The sequence below is a fragment of the Oncorhynchus nerka genome, linkage group LG19, assembly GCF_034236695.1.
Source record: "Oncorhynchus nerka isolate Pitt River linkage group LG19, Oner_Uvic_2.0, whole genome shotgun sequence".
Classification (NCBI taxonomy): Eukaryota; Metazoa; Chordata; class Actinopteri; order Salmoniformes; family Salmonidae; genus Oncorhynchus; species Oncorhynchus nerka.
The window spans coordinates 45,944,221-45,962,678 of NC_088414.1; the positions used below are offsets into that span (position 1 = coordinate 45,944,221).

The 18,458-nt window shown below is 47.1% G+C and overlaps 1 protein-coding gene across 2 annotated transcripts in view; it reads right to left on the reverse strand.

Moving 5' to 3' along the window:
• Positions 1-244: 244 nt before the first annotated feature.
• cadm2a (cell adhesion molecule 2a) overlaps positions 245-18,458 on the reverse strand; it is a 783,895-nt gene continuing 765,681 nt past the window's right edge. For both annotated transcript variants that reach the window (XM_065004991.1, XM_065004990.1), the window contains one exon: positions 245-4,689. In XM_065004991.1, the coding sequence (XP_064861063.1) occupies positions 4,574-4,689 (116 nt within the window). In that variant the 3' untranslated portion in view covers positions 245-4,573. The remainder of the gene's footprint in view (positions 4,690-18,458) is intronic.

Below are 18,458 nucleotides of genomic sequence, written 5' to 3' on the forward strand. Positions count from 1 at the left end.
TCCTCCAACCTGGATTTCTGGGGGGAAAAAAAGAAGAAAACAAAAACCCGGGGGGAATTCTGGGAAAGATTTCAGAATTTTGCAACTCTAAGCAGAACCATTCCTGAGGGTAACTAGCAGTTGTCAAGGTAACACTGATGTTCAAGAGGGGATGGTTGTTGTGCTTCTGTGTTTGTATTTTCTGTTGAATGTTTTTGGGGTGCTCAATGCTCCATTCATGGCCAAGTGCTCAATGCTCCATTCATGGCCAAGTCTTGGCCCAAACTATAAAATACTTTTTTTTTTTTAAAAGAAGAAAATATTTTTTAATTTTTTAAAAATAAAATAAAAACTTCTAGTATCCATACAATCGGCCGTTACCAGTAAAGCGTCACAATACGTTGCAACATGTTCAATTTAGCCGCTCGGGGTCAAGGACACATTTATAGTTCTGGATTACGGTCTTTAAGAGGTGATGAGATATTATAACCAACTGGTTTGAATCCCTTTGAATCGCTTAAACGGCACGGAGTTGTCCGTGGTTTGAGCGGAGCTGGGAGTCACCTTGCCCCGCCTGGCAGGTGAACGGAACACTCTGCACCGTATTGTTTCCATAACGACCTACTACAACACTACTCTACTATCCACAGTGCTTGACTTGGGATGGAAGAGGTGCAGGAGCTGTATTTTTCTAAGTCCATCCATGAGAATATGTTCACCAAAATTCATAACTGAAATGATGCTACAGAGACCCCCACTGTTAAAGGTTCATGCACATTTTGACAGATGGAATTTGTTTACTTTTTCATGACTTCGCTTGAACTTTTTGGTAAGCGTCTCTACAATTAAAGTAGAATAACATGTGTGGTCAACATTCCATCTGGAGAGCTACTAGGCATTTATTTATTTATTTTACCTTTATTTAACTAGGCAAGTCAGTTAAGAACAAATTCTTATTTTCAATGACGGCCTAGGAACAGTGGGTTAACTGCCTGTACCTTGTCAGCTCGGGGGTTTGAACTTTCAACCTTTCGGTTATTAGTCCAACACTCTAACCACTAGGCTACCCTGCCGCCCCAGGGCATGCAGGCAGCCCTGAAACACATCCGAGTCTGCTTACAGCAAGGTCCTGTTGAGCAGCTGATGTTTAAGCTACAGTGTGGAGTATTAGAGCAGGGCTGGAATAAAAGCCTGCACTCCCAGTATCTCTCATGGGCGACGGTTGGCCACAACCTAATATAAAAAGTTACAATATTACAACCAAATACTTTTATGTCTTTATATAATTATTTCCCCGTTCAATGAATCAGGGATAAAAATAGATGAAGTCGGTTACCTCAAAGGAAGGTAGCTAACTAAGACATGGTTATCTACGACCTTATAAGGCTAAAATATTCATGTTTCAGGGGAGATCTGTGCAAAGCATGGAAGCCATTTTTCAATTAGGCTATTCTTAGACGTTTGTTGGAGTGACATTCTGTCAGATGTATTTCTCAACAGAACCATTGGAATCAACGACATTAATGCTTAGCAACAACAACAACAACAACCAAAAACGCCACTAACTAGCGAGACAGCCTGTAGCATGGCTAGTTATGTTTTGAATGGGCTATTTAGTTATTTTATGTTATATTTCTACCTGCCGCTGAAACATCTCTCTCTCTCCTCAGTCAACTGCACTGGCACACAGATTTAAAAACACATATTTGAATTGAACCTTTAACAGATGATCCAGAGCACACACATGCTGAAGGGCCTAATTCTGATCAGGGCTGACATGTCGATTTTTTTAAGAGTGATTGATTTAAAAAGGAAAACGCAATAATATGACTTTTCCGGGATTTTCATGTTAAGATCAATTTGGAACAGCAACTTCTTGCGCTTTCAGGCTGGCGTATTGTCTAACTTGAACAGTCAACTGGCACGCATAAACCGGATTAACGGACTACTGTCAAATAAACTTGAACAAAGTAGAATTAGCGGATTTGCAGACTACCGTCGAATAAGCTTGAACAAAGCAGAATTAACCGTTTCTGCTATTCAATGCAGATCCCGCCTTCATTCCAACTTCGATCAGCCTTTCTTTCTTTTGCCACTGTGTGTGAATCCGGACCGGTGATAGACGACTTTGTTTTATAAAGGAAACGGTACGCAGTCGTCGTCCCCTCCCCAATTTAGAGCGCCGGTAGACAACTCTGGCCCAAGTCAAGCACTGACTACCCAAAATATAGCATCGTTCTACATCCCTTCGGCAAACGATGGCGCTGTAGATAGATAGATACTAAGTTGCCAAGGTGACACTGTGAGAATGTTGCGTTAGCGCAGCCGGGTTCTGAACAGGAATATACAGACAGACAGACGCATCATGTATCACAGACAGTTTGAAGTAATCAACGTAATGATTATGCATGATAAAAAGCAAGACATTAATTGATTGATTGTTGTTTCAATTCATTTGATATAAACCTACACCCAGCATCGTTTTCGTAACCTTTTTGGTGTTCCGAATGTATATTATGAGTGTCGTTAATGATCAATCGGTTCGTCTGTTTTAAAGACTCTACCACCTATATGAACCAATGACTAATGAAGAACAAATTACACACATACCATATCTCACAACATGTCTGGCTACAGTGTTCACAAAAAAACTCCTATCTTATCATACAATGGGCCATGTTTTTCTTGAATACAGTTTTGTATTATACCAGAAAACCCTCTGTCCTGTCATACAGGAGGCAAGGGCTATTGTTTACAAGTCTATTCTTTTCCTCATGTACAGTTTTATTCAGGGTGTCAGTGAAGGGGACAGTGAAGGGGAAGTGAAGGGTTAGGGAAGGGGACAGTGAAGGGTTTGGGAAGGGGACAGTGAAGGGTTAGGGAAGGGGACATTGAAGGGTTAGGGAAGGGGACATTGAAGGGTTAGGGAAGGGGACATTGAAGGGGACAGCAAAGGGTTAGTGAAGGTGCCAGTGAAGGGGACAGTGATGGGAACAGAAGAGGGGTAGTGAAGGAGACAGTGAAGCAGACAGTGAAGGGGCCAATGAAGGAGACAGTGGAAGGGGACAGTGAAGGGACAGTGAAGGGGACAGTGAAGGAGACAGTGAAGGAGCCAGTGAAGGAGACAGTGAAAGGGGACAGTGAAGGAGCCAGTGAAGGGGGAGGGAAGGGGGACAGTGAAGGAGCCAGTGAAAGAGGACAGTGAAGGAGATAGTGAAGGGGACAGTGAAGGAGAGAGTGAAGGAGCCAGTGAAGGGGACAGTGAAGGAGAGAGTGAAGGAACCAGTGAAAGAGGACAGTGAAGGAGACAGTCAAGGAGCCAGTGAAGGAGAGAGTGAAGGAGCCAGTGAAAGAGGACAGTGAAGGAGCCAGTGAAAGAGGACAGTGAAGAAGGCAGTGAAGGAGAGAGTGAAGGAGCCAGTGAAAGAGGACAGTGAAGGAGGACAGTGAAGGAGACAGAGAAGGAGCCAGTGAAGGGGACAGTGAAGGAGACAGAGAAGGAGCCAGTGAAAGAGGAGAGTGAAGGAGAGAGTGAAGGAGCCAGTGAAAGAGGACAGTGAAGGTGCCAGTGAAGGAGAGAGTGAAGGAGCCAGTGAAAGAGGACAGTGAATGAGAGAGTGAAGGAGCCAGTGAAAGAGGACAGTGAAGGAGCCAGTCAAGGAGGACAGTGAAGGGAACAGTGAAAGGGGACAGTGAAGGAGACAGATAATCTAAAGTATAATTTTGTCTGAAAGACATAAGGCGTAACCAGCATACATATTCATTTAAATAACAAATAAAAAACGTAAAATGTTGAATTAAACAACGTTCAAGCCCAGGAGCTGTGATACGACAGGCGGAAATAAAGAGAGTATTTGTAGCATCAATGTAAATGAATGGTATAAAGCAGTTAAACAACAGCATTGCTGACAGTGTGAATGAAGGCGGCATATTTGAGGCACCGTGTAAACGTGAGGGTGTGTGTTTACACACAGGGAATGGATGTGTGTGTGTGTGAGTGTGTGTGTCTGTGGCAACAGGGTGTGTGTGAGGAGGTGTTGAGGCGTTTAATAAGGAGTCTGAAGTGGTCTCGGTGTCGGTGGATATGCAGATTCTCAGGGGTTTATTTCACATAAAATATGTAAAATTGAAAGAAAAAACAAAACAAAATAAAAGGCAACATCTCCAGACAGCCAGTAGAGGGCGCTGCCTTTAAAAACGAAGGCCGGCGTCAGAAACTAGGACGGTTAAAAAATATTTTAAAAAGTGTAGAAGTGAAGGGTCGGAATGAAATGATTAAAAAAAGAGAACAGAAAGGCCAGCAGGGAAGAAGGGATGAGGGGAGAAGGAGAAGGTGGAGTTTTTCCACGGGGTTTCCTTAGTGACGCAGCAGGGGCAGTGGAGAGAGAGGGACAGAAGGAGAAAATGGAAAGAGAGAGAGAGAAAAAGGGAGAGAAAGAGGGGGCAGCATATCTCCCTCTGTAGTCTAAATAAAGTATAGAAAGGGAGGAAGAAAGAGATAAAGAGAATGAGAGGGGGAGAGAGGGAGAGATAGAGGAATAGAGACATAAAGACAGAGAGAAAGAGTGGGCAGCAAATCAGCGCCCTCTACAGTCTAGATAAAGTACTCCTTCTTCTCCTCAGCATGTGTGTTGCCCTCTGCGTTGATGATAGCTGTATCAGCATCAGGCGCGTCGTCCGCTCCTTTGGCCTCGTTGGTCAGGTACGTTCCTATTGGACAACAGACAGGAAAACAATACGTGAGGTATATTCCTATTGGACAACAGACAGGTAAACAATACCTGAGGTCTATTCCTATTGGACAACAGACAGGAAGAGAACAGATGAGGTACGTTCCTATTAGACAACAGAGAACAACGGTATGTTAAATAAACCTCTGTCCATGATTTAATGCATAAACATGAGAAACATATCCATGGTGGATCTGTGCTAAACACAATGTAAAATACCAGTCCTCCAGTGTCCGATCTGGAGCGTAAAGTCACAAGCTCTGCTGGTGTCGCAACTTATAGGTACCAAAACACCTGGTCCAAAACCCCTGGTCCAAAACCCCTGGTCCAAAACCCCTGGTCCAAAACACCTGGTCTGCCCTACAAAGACTATGTCAATTACGACTCAATTCGGTTTAGACGCCCGGGAGGAAGAGGGGGAAGGACAGACGTTTGTTTACTATGATCAAGTTTGAATTATTTTAAATTGAGATATTTAATTAAATAGTGATCCATTCTGACTACTAGATATTTAATTAAATACTGATCCATTCTGACTACTAGATATTTAATTAAATACTGATCCATTCTGACTACTATATATTTAATTAAATACTGATCCATTCTGACTACTAGATATTTAATTAAATACTGATCCATTCTGACTACTAGATATTTAATTAAATACTGATCCATTCTGACTACTAGATATTTAATTAAATACTGATCCATTCTGACTACTAGATATTTAATTAAATACTGATCCATTCTGACTACTAGATATTTAATTAAATACTGATCCATTCTGACTACTAGATATTTAATTAAATACTGATCCATTCTGACTACATTTGTGGTCACACAGGACCAGGTGCTGACACGGACCAATCACGGGCCTGTCAGACTACGAGGAGGCGCCATTAAACTCTCTCAGGCACAATGACAACGACTACATTGACCATGATCCTTTGCTAGTTACGGCCACTTTCAACATGATCCGTAGCGCTTTGTTTTTGGGTGCCATTCAGCAATATACTTCCATTTCTGGGAGTTTTCCATAGAAATACGTGGATGACGTCAGCGCCGTCACCATCTACTGGTTTTAGTGTCTAGGTAAAGTACCTCGTCATGGTCCTTCCAGCCAAATGTAGGAACAATTATCCTGAAACACCTGTTAGCCGATGGTCAGAGATAATCCTTTTTATGACATTGGCTTCGTAATGTAGATTCAAAGAAAGCTGGGAGTTGAATGGCCATGTATGTTATTGTCAGGTGTGTTACACCTGGTTACACCTGGTTATACCTGGTTACACCTGGTTATACCTGGTTATACCTGGTTACACCTGGTTACACCTGGTTACACCTGGTTATACCTGGTTACACCTGGTTATACCTGGTTATACCTGGTTATACCTGGTTATACCTGGTTATGTCATTGGGTTATGAACACTGGTTATACTTGGAAAGGTGTGTTATTGTCAGGTGTGTTATACCTGGTTATTTCATTGGGTTATGAACACTGGTTATACTTGGAAAGGTGTGTTATTGTCAGGTGTGTTACACCTGGTTATACCTGGTTATTTCATTGGGTTATAAACACTGGTTATACTTGGAAAGGTGTGTTATTGTCAGGTGTGTTACACCTGGTTATACCTGGTTATTTCATTGGGTTATGAACACTGGTTATACTTGGAAAGGTGTGTTATTGTCAGGTGTGTTACACCTGGTTATACCTGGTTATTTCATTGGGTTATAAACACTGGTTATACTTGGAAAGGTGTGTTATTGTCAGGTGTGTTACACCTGGTTATACCTGGTTATTTCATTGGGTTATGAACACTGGTTATACTTGGAAAGGTGTGTTATTGTCAGGTGTGTTATACCTGGTTATACCTGGTTATACCTGGTTATACCTGGTTATTTCATTGGGTTATGCACACTGGTTATACTTGGTAAGGTGTGTTATTGTCAGGTGTGTTATACCTGGTTATTTCATTGGGTTATAAACACTGGTTATACTTGGAAAGGTGTGTTATTGTCAGGTGTGTTATACCTGGTTATACCTGGTTATACCTGCTTATACCTGGTTATACCTGGTTATTTCATTGGGTTATGAAACACTGGTTATACTTGGTAAGGTGTGTTATTGTCAGGTGTGTTATACCTGGTTATACCTGGTTATACCTGGTTATACCTGGTTATTTCATTGGGTTATAAACACTGGTTATACCTGGTTATACCTGGTTATACCTGGTTATACATGGTTATACCTGGTTATGTCATTGGGTTATAAACACTGGTTATACTTGGTAAGGTATGTTATTGTCCGGTGTGTTATACCTGGTTATACCTGGTTATACCTGGTTATACCTGGTTATTTCATTGGGTTATAAACACTGGTTATACTTGGAAAGGTGTGTTATTGTCAGGTGTGTTACACCTGGTTATACCTGGTTATTTCATTGGGTTATAAACACTGGTTATACTTGGAAAGGTGTGTTATTGTCAGGTGTGTTATACCTGGAAAGGTGTGTTATTGTCAGGTGCGTTACCTTTATACCCGGCAATGCAGGTTTTTTATTTATTATTTTATTTTACCTTTATTTAACTAGGTAAGTCAGTTAAGAACAAATTCTTATTTTCAATGACGGCCAAGGAACAGTGGGTTAACTGCCTTGTTCAGGGGCAGAACGACAGATTTTTACCTTGTCAGCTCGGGGATTTGCATCTTGCAACCTTTCGGTTACTAGTCCAACGCACTAACCACTAGGCTACTCTACCGCCTCTACACTCTAACCACTAGGCTACTCTGCCGCCTCTACACTCTAACCACTAGGCTACTCTGCCGCCTCTACACTCTAACCACTAGGCTACTCTGCCGCCTCTACACTCTAACCACTAGGCTACTCTGCCGCCTCTACACTCTAACCACTAGGCTACTCTGCCGCCCCTCCACTCTAACCACTAGGCTACCTGCCGCCCCTCCACTCTAACCACTAGGCTACCTGCCGCCCCTCCACTCTAACCACTAGGCTACCTGCCGCCCCTCCACTCTAACCACTAGGCTACCTGCCGCCCCTCCACTCTAACCACTAGGCTACCTGCCGCCCCTCCACTCTAACCACTAGGCTACCTGCCTTCCCTCCACTCTAACCACTAGGCTACCTGCCGCCCCTCCACTCTAACCACTAGGCTACCTGCCGCCCCTACACTCTAACCACTAGGCTACCTGCCACCCCTCCACTCTAACCACTAGGCTACGCTGCCACCCCTACACTCTAACCACTAGGCTACCTGCCGCCCCTACACTCTAACCACTAGGCTACGCTGCCACCCCTACACTCTAACCACTAGACTACGCTGCCGCCCCTACACTCTAACCACTAGGCTACCTGCCGCCCTACACTCTAACCACTAGGCTACCTGCCGCCCCTACACTCTAACCACTAGGCTACCTGCCGCCCCTACACTCTAACCACTAGGCTACCTGCCGCCCCTACACTCTAACCACTAGGCTACCTGCCGCCCCTACACTCTAACCACTAGGCTACCTGCCGCCCCTACACTCTAACCACTAGGCTACGCTGCCACCCCTACACTCTAACCACTAGACTACGCTGCCGCCCCTACACTCTAACCACTAGGCTACCTGCCGCCCCTACACTCTAACCACTAGGCTACCTGCCGCCCCTCCACTCTAACCAATAGGCTACGCTGCCACCCCTACACTCTAACCACTAGGCTACCTGCCGCCCCTACACTCTAACCACTAGGCTACGCTGCCACCCCTACACTCTAACCACTAGACTACGCTGCCGCCCCTACACTCTAACCACTAGGCTACCTGCCACCCCTACACTCTAACCACTAGACTACGCTGCCGCCCCTACACTCTAACCACTAGGCTACCTGCCGCCCCTACACTCTAACCACTAGGCTACCTGCCGCCCCTACACTCTAACCACTAGGCTACCTGCCGCCCCTACACTCTAACCACTAGGCTACCTGCCGCCCCTACACTCTAACCACTAGGCTACCTGCCGCCCCTACACTCTAACCACTAGGCTACGCTGCCACCCCTACACTCTAACCACTAGACTACGCTGCCGCCCCTACACTCTAACCACTAGGCTACCTGCCGCCCCTACACTCTAACCACTAGGCTACCTGCCGCCCCTCCACTCTAACCAATAGGCTACGCTGCCACCCCTACACTCTAACCACTAGGCTACCTGCCGCCCCTACACTCTAACCACTAGGCTACGCTGCCACCCCTACACTCTAACCACTAGACTACGCTGCTGCCCCTACACTCTAACCACTAGGCTACCTGCCGCCCCTACACTCTAACCACTAGGCTACCTGCCACCCCTCCACTCTAACCACTAGGCTACCTGCCGCCCCTCCACTCTAACCACTAGGCTACCTGCCGCCCCTACACTCTAACCACTAGGCTACCTGACGCCCCTCCACTCTAACCACTAGGCTATCTGCCGCCCCTACACTCTAACCACTAGGCTACCTGCCGCTCCTACACTCTAACCACTAGGCTACCTGCCGCCCCTACACTCTAACCACTAGGCTAACCTGCCGCCCCTACACTCTAACCACTAGGCTACGCTGCCACCCCTACGCTCTAACCATTAGGCTACGCTGCCTGCCCTACACTCTAACCACTAGGCTACCCTGCCGCCCCTACACTCTAACCACTAGGCTACCCTGACACCTCTACACTCTAACCACTAGGCTACCTGCCGCCCCTACACTCTAACCACTAGGCTACGCTGCCACCCCTACACTCTAACCACTAGGCTACCCTGCCGCCCCTACACTCTAACCACTAGGCTACCCTGCCACCTCTACACTCTAACCACTAGGCTACCTGCCGCCCCTACACTCTAACCACTAGGCTATGCTGCCACCCCTACACTCTAACCACTAGACTACCTGCCACCCCTACACTCTAACCACTAGGCTACCCTGCCACCTCTACACTCTAACCACTAGGCTACCCTGCCACCTCTACACTCTAACCACTAGGCTACCTGCCGCCCCTACACTCTAACCACTAGGCTACGCTGCCACCCCTACACTCTAACCACTAGACTACGCTGCCGCCCCTACACTCTAACCACTAGGCTACCTGCCGCCCCTACACTCTAACCACTAGGCTACCTGCCACCCCTCCACTCTAACCACTAGGCTACCTGCCGCCCCTCCACTCTAACCACTAGGCTACCTGCCGCCCCTACACTCTAACCACTAGGCTACCTGCCGCCCCTCCACTCTAACCACTAGGCTACCTGCCGCCCCTACACTCTAACCACTAGGCTACCTGCCGCCCCTACACTCTAACCACTAGGCTACCTGCCGCCCCTACACTCTAACCACTAGGCTAACCTGCCGCCCCTACACTCTAACCACTAGGCTACGCTGCCACCCCTACACTCTAACCATTAGGCTACGCTGCCTGCCCTACACTCTAACCACTAGGCTACCCTGCCGCCCCTACACTCTAACCACTAGGCTACCCTGCCACCTCTACACTCTAACCACTAGGCTACCCTGCCACCTCTACACTCTAACCACTAGGCTACCTGCCGCCCCTACACTCTAACCACTAGGCTACGCTGCCACCCCTACACTCTAACCACTAGACTACCTGCCACCTCTACACTCTAACCACTAGGCTACGCTGCCACCCCTACACTCTAACCACTAGGCTACGCTGCCACCCCTACACTCTAACCACTAGACTACCTGCCACCTCTACACTCTAACCACTAGGCTACCTGCCCCCCCTCCACTCTAACCACTAGGCTACGCTGCCACCCCTACACTCTAACCACTAGGCTACCTGCCGCCCCTACACTCTAACCACTAGGCTACGCTGCCTGCCCTACACTCTAACCACTAGACTACGCTGCCGCCCCTACACTCTAACCACTAGGCTACCTGCCGCCCCTACACTCTAACCACTAGGCTACCTGCCGCCCCTACACTCTAACCACTAGGCTACCTGCCGCCCCTACACTCTAACCACTAGGCTACCTGCCGCCCCTACACTCTAACCACTAGGCTACCTGCCGCCCCTACACTCTAACCACTAGGCTACGCTGCCACCCCTACACTCTAACCACTAGACTACCCTGCCGCCCTACACTCTAACCACTAGGCTACCTGCCGCCCCTACACTCTAACCACTAGGCTACCTGCCGCCCCTCCACTCTAACCAATAGGCTACGCTGCCACCCCTACACTCTAACCACTAGGCTACCTGCCGCCCCTACACTCTAACCACTAGGCTACGCTGCCACCCCTACACTCTAACCACTAGACTACGCTGCCGCCCCTACACTCTAACCACTAGGCTACCTGCCACCCCTACACTCTAACCACTAGACTACGCTGCCGCCCCTACACTCTAACCACTAGGCTACCTGCCGCCCCTACACTCTAACCACTAGTCTACCTGCCGCCCCTACACTCTAACCACTAGGCTACCTGCCGCCCCTACACTCTAACCACTAGGCTACCTGCCGCCCCTACACTCTAACCACTAGGCTACCTGCCGCCCCTACACTCTAACCACTAGGCTACGCTGCCACCCCTACACTCTAACCACTAGACTACGCTGCCGCCCCTACACTCTAACCACTAGGCTACCTGCCGCCCTTACACTCTAACCACTACGCTACCTGCCGCCCCTCCACTCTAACCAATAGGCTACGCTGCCACCCCTACACTCTAACCACTAGGCTACCTGCCGCCCCTACACTCTAACCACTAGGCTACGCTGCCACCCCTACACTCTAACCACTAGACTACGCTGCCGCCCCTACACTCTAACCACTAGGCTACCTGCCGCCCCTACACTCTAACCACTAGGCTACCTGCCACCCCTCCACTCTAACCACTAGGCTACCTGCCGCCCCTCCACTCTAACCACTAGGCTACCTGCCGCCCCTACACTCTAACCACTAGGCTACCTGCCGCCCCTCCACTCTAACCACTAGGCTACCTGCCGCCCTACACTCTAACCACTAGTCTACCTGCCGCCCCTACACTCTAACCACTAGGCTACCTGCCCCCTACACTCTAACCACTAGGCTACCTGCCGCCCCTACACTCTAACCACTAGGCTACCTGCCACCCCTACACTCTAACCACTAGGCTACGCTGCCACCCCTACACTCTAACCACTAGACTACGCTGCCGCCCCTACACTCTAACCACTAGGCTACCTGCCGCCCTTACACTCTAACCACTAGGCTACCTGCCGCCCCTCCACTCTAACCAATAGGCTACGCTGCCACCCCTACACTCTAACCACTAGGCTACCTGCCGCCCCTACACTCTAACCACTAGGCTACGCTGCCACCCCTACACTCTAACCACTAGACTACGCTGCCGCCCCTACACTCTAACCACTAGGCTACCTGCCGCCCCTACACTCTAACCACTAGGCTACCTGCCACCCCTCCACTCTAACCACTAGGCTACCTGCCGCCCCTCCACTCTAACCACTAGGCTACCTGCCGCCCCTACACTCTAACCACTAGGCTACCTGCCGCCCCTCCACTCTAACCACTAGGCTACCTGCCGCCCCTACACTCTAACCACTAGGCTACCCTGACACCTCTACACTCTAACCACTAGGCTACCCTGACACCTCTACACTCTAACCACTAGGCTACGCTGCCACCCCTACACTCTAACCACTAGGCTACCCTGCCGCCCCTACACTCTAACCACTAGGCTACCCTGCCGCCCCTACACTCTAACCACTAGGCTATGCTGCCACCCCTACACTCTAACCACTAGACTACCTGCCACCCCTACACTCTAACCACTAGGCTACCCTGCCACCTCTACACTCTAACCACTAGGCTACCCTGCCATCTCTACACTCTAACCACTAGGCTACCTGCCGCCCCTACACTCTAACCACTAGGCTACGCTGCCACCCCTACACTCTAACCACTGACTACGCTGCCGCCCTGACTCTAACCACTAGGCTACCTGGATACACTCTAACCACTAGGCTACCTGCCACCCCTCCACTCTAACCACTAGGCTACCTGCCGCCCTCCACTCTAACCACTAGGCTACCTGCCGCCCTACACTCTAACCACTAGGCTACCTGCCGCCCTCCACTCTTTACCTGCCGCCCTACACTCTAACCACTAGGCTACCTGCCGCCCCTACACTCTAACCACTAGGCTACCTGCAGGTACACTCTAACCACTTAGGCTAACCTGCCGCCCTACACTCTAACCACTAGGCTACGCTGCCACCCCTACACTCTAACCACTAGACTACGCTCTTCTAACCACTGGCTACCTGCCGCCCCCGCCCACACTCTAACCACTAGGCTACCTGCCGCCCCTCCACTCTAACCAATAGGCTACGCTGCCACCCCTACACTCTAACCACTTACCTGCCGCCCTACACTCTAACCACTAGGCTACGCTGTTTCTAACCACTAGACTACGCTGCCGCCCCTACACTCTAACCACTTACCTGCCGCCCTTCTAACCACTAGGCTACCTGCCACCCCTCCACTCTAACCACTAGGCTACCTGCCGCCCTCCACTCTAACCACTAGGCTACCTGCCGCCCCTATCTAACCACTAGGCTACCTGCCGCCCCTCCACTCTAACCACTAGGCTACCTGCCGCCCCTACACTCTAACCACTAGGCTACCCTGACACCTCTACACTCTAACCACTAGGCTACCCTGACACCTCTACACTCTAACCACTAGGCTACGCTGCCACCCCTACACTCTAACCACTAGGCTACCCTGCCGCCCCTACACTCTAACCACTAGGCTACCCTGCCGCCCCTACACTCTAACCACTAGGCTACCCTGCCACCTCTACACTCTAACCACTAGGCTACCTGCCGCCCCTACACTCTAACCACTAGGCTATGCTGCCACCCCTACACTCTAACCACTAGACTACCTGCCACCCCTACACTCTAACCACTAGGCTACCCTGCCACCTCTACACTCTAACCACTAGGCTACCCTGCCACCTCTACACTCTAACCACTAGGCTACCTGCCGCCCCTACACTCTAACCACTAGGCTACGCTGCCACCCCTACACTCTAACCACTAGACTACCTGCCACCTCTACACTCTAACCACTAGACTACCTGCCACCCCTACACTCTAACCACTAGACTACGCTGCCGCCCCTACACTCTAACCACTAGGCTACCTGCCGCCCCTACACTCTAACCACTAGGCTACGCTGCCACCCCTACACTCTAACCACTAGACTACCTGCCACCTCTACACTCTAACCACTAGGCTACCTGCCGCCCTACACTCTAACCACTAGGCTACGCTGCCACCCCTACACTCTAACCACTAGACTACGCTGCCGCCCCTACACTCTAACCACTATGCTACCTGCCGCCCCTACACTCTAACCACTAGGCTGCCACCCCTCCACTCTAACCACTAGGCTACCTGCCGCCCCTCCACTCTAACCACTAGGCTACCTGCCGCCCCTTCTAACCACTAGGCTACCTGCCGCCCCTCCACTCTAACCACTAGGCTACCTGCCGCCCCTACACTCTAACCACTAGGCTACCTGCCGCCCCTTCTAACCACTAGGCTACCTGCCGCCCCTACACTCTAACCACTAGGCTAACCTGCCTTACACTCTAACCACTAGGCTACGCTGCCACCCCTACACTCTAACCATTATGTGCCTGCCCTACACTCTAACCACTAGGCTACCCTGCCGCCCCTACACTCTAACCACTAGGCTACCCTGCCACCTCTACACTCTAACCACTAGGCTACCCTGCCACCTCTATCTTTACCTGCCGCCCCTACACTCTAACCACTAGGCTACGCTGCCACCCCTACACTCTAACCACTAGACTACCTGCCACCTCTACACTCTAACCACTGGCTACGCTGCCACCCCTTCTAACCACTAGGCTACGCTGCCACCCCTACACTCTAACCACTGACTACCTGCCACCTCTACACTCTAACCACTAGGCTACCTGCCCCCTCCACTCTAACCACTAGGCTACGCTGCCACCCCTTCTAACCACTAGGCTACCTGCCGCCCTACACTCTAACCACTAGGCTACGCTGCCTTATCTTAACCACTAGACTGCTGCCGCCCCTACACTCTAACCACTAGGCTACCTGCCGCCCCTTCTAACCACTTACCTGCCGCCCCTACACTCTAACCACTAGGCTACCTGCCGCCCCTACACTCTAACCACTAGGCTACCTGCCGCCCTATCTAACCACTAGGCTACCTGCCGCCCTACACTCTAACCACTAGGCTACGCTGCCACCCCTACACTCTAACCACTAGACTACGCTGCCGCCCTACACTCTAACCACTAGGCTACCTGTTATCTAACCACTAGGCTACCTGCCGCCCTCCACTTAACCAATAGGCTACGCTGCCACCCCTACACTCTATACCACTATAGGCTACCTGCCGCCCCTACACTCTAACCACTAGGCTACGCTGCCACCCCTACACTTTAACCACTGTGACTACGCTGCCGCCCCTACACTCTAACCACTCAGGCTACCTGCCACCCCTACACTCTAACCACTAGACTGCTGTTTACACTCTAACCACTAGGCTACCTGCCGCCCTTCTAACCACTAGGCTACGCTGCCACCCCTACACTCTAACCACTAGACTACCTGCCACCTCTACACTCTAACCACTAGGCTACCTGCCCCCCCTCCACTCTAACCACTAGGCTACGCTGCCACCCCGAGCGGCAGGTAACCCTGGTTATTTTAATTGGGCTACAGACACTGGTTATAGATGGTCAGGTGTGTTATTGTCAGGTGTGTTACCTTTATACCTGATATCTGGTTATAAATGTAATAGAGTTGGTCAACTGTGTTATTGACAGGTATGTTATTAACATGTGTGTTACCTTTATACCTGATATCTGGTTATAAATGTAATAGAGTTGGTGAACTGTGTTATTGACAGGTGTGTTATTAACAGGTGACCTACCTTGATGTCTGACAGTGAACCTGATTATAAACAAACTGGATAGACAAAGATAATAAGTCAGGTGTTGTACTATCAGTTTTACTACTATCAGGTATGTTATCTTTATGTGTTTAACAGGTGTGTTTTATAACAGGTACTATCAGGTATGTTATCTTTATGTGTTTAACAGGTACTATCAGGTATGTTATCTTTATGTGTTTAACAGGTACTATCAGGTATGTTATCTTTATGTGTTTAACAGGTGTGTTTTATAACAGGTACTATCAGGTATGTTATCTTTATGTGTTTAACAGGTACTATCAGGTATGTTATCTTTATGTGTTTAACAGGTGTGTTTTATAACAGGTACCATCAGGTATGTTATCTTTATGTGTTTAACAGGTGTGTTTTATAACAGGTACTATCAGGTATGTTATCTTTATGTGTTTAACAGGTGTGTTTTATAACAGGTACTATCAGGTATGTTATCTTTATGTGTTTAACAGGTGTGTTTTATAACAGGTACTATCAGGTATGTTATCTTTATGTGTTTAACAGGTGTGTTTTATAACAGGTACTATCAGGTATGTTATCTTTATGTGTTTAACAGGTGTGTTTTATAACAGGTACTATCAGGTATGTTATCTTTATGTGTATAACAGGTACTATCAGGTATGTTATCTTTATGTGTTTAACAGGTACTATCAGGTATGTTATCTTTATGTGTTTAACAGGTACTATCAGGTATGTTATCTTTATGTGTTTAACAGGTGTGTTTTATAACAGGTACTATCAGGTATGTTATCTTTATGTGTATAACAGGTACTATCAGGTATGTTATCTTTATGTGTTTAACAGGTATAACAGGTACTATCAGGTATGTTATCTTTATGTGTTTAACAGGTGTGTTTTATAACAGGTACTATCAGGTATGTTATCTTTATGTGTTTAACAGGTGTGTTTTATAACAGGTACTATCAGGTATGTTATCTTTATGTGTTTAACAGGTACTATCAGGTATGTTATCTTTATGTGTTTAACAGGTGTGTTTTATAACAGGTACTATCAGGTATGTTATCTTTATGTGTTTAACAGGTGTGTTTTATAACAGGTACTATCAGGTATGTTATCTTTATGTGTTTAACAGGTGTGTTTTATAACAGGTACTATCAGGTATGTTATCTTTATGTGTTTAACAGGTGTGTTTTATAACAGGTACTATCAGGTATGTTATCTTTATGTGTTTAACAGGTGTGTTTTATAACAGGTACCATCAGGTATGTTATCTTTATGTGTTTAACAGGTGTGTTTTATAACAGGTACTATCAGGTATGTTATCTTTATGTGTTTAACAGGTGTGTTTTATAACAGGTACTATCAGGTATGTTATCTTTATGTGTTTAACAGGTGTGTTTTATAACAGGTACTATCAGGTATGTTATCTTTATGTGTTTAACAGGTGTGTTTTATAACAGGTACTATCAGGTATGTTATCTTTATGTGTTTAACAGGTACTATCAGGTATGTTATCTTTATGTGTTTAACAGGTACTATCAGGTATGTTATCTTTATGTGTTTAACAGGTGTGTTTTATAACAGGTACTATCAGGTATGTTATCTTTATGTGTTTAACAGGTACTATCAGGTATGTTATCTTTATGTGATTAACAGGTGTGTTTTATAACAGGTACTATCAGGTATGTTATCTTTATGTGTATAACAGGTACTATCAGGTATGTTATCTTTATGTGTTTAACAGGTACTATCAGGTATGTTATCTTTATGTGTTTAACAGGTACTATCAGGTATGTTATCTTTATGTGTTTAACAGGTGTGTTTTATAACAGGTACTATCAGGTATGTTATCTTTATGTGTTTAACAGGTGTGTTTTATAACAGGTACTATCAGGTATGTTATCTTTATGTGTATAACAGGTACTATCAGGTATGTTATCTTTATGTGTTTAACAGGTACTATCAGGTATGTTATCTTTATGTGTTTAACAGGTGTGTTTTATAACAGGTACTATCAGGTATGTTATCTTTATGTGTTTAACAGGTGTGTTTTATAACAGGTACTATCAGGTATGTTATCTTTATGTGTTTAACAGGTGTGTTTTATAACAGGTACTATCAGGTATGTTATCTTTATGTGTATAACAGGTACTATCAGGTATGTTATCTTTATGTGTTTAACAGGTGTGTTTAACAGGTACTATCAGGTATGTTATCTTTATATAACATGTGTAGTGTATAACAGGTGTAGTGTATTACAGGTGTAGTGTATTACAGGTGTAGTGTATTACAGGTGTAGTGTATAACATGTGTAGTGTATTACAGGTGTAGTGTATAACAGGTGTAGTGTATAACAGGTGTAGTGTATTACAGGTGTAGTGTATTACAGGTATAGTGTATAACAGGTGTAGTGTATAACAGGTGTAGTGTATTACAGGTGTAGTGTATTACAGGTGTAGTGTAGTGTATTACAGGTGTAGTGTATAACAGGTGTAGTGTATTACAGGTGTAGTGTATTACAGGTGTAGTGTATAACAGGTGTAGTGTATAACATGTGTAGTGTATTACAGGTGTAGTGTATAACAGGTGTAGTGTATAACAGGTGTAGTGTATTACAGGTGTAGTGTATTACAGGTGTAGTGTATAACAGGTGTAGTGTATAACAGGTGTAGTGTATTACAGGTGTAGTGTATTACAGGTGTAGTGTAGTGTATTACAGGTGTAGTGTATAACAGGTGTAGTGTATAACAGGT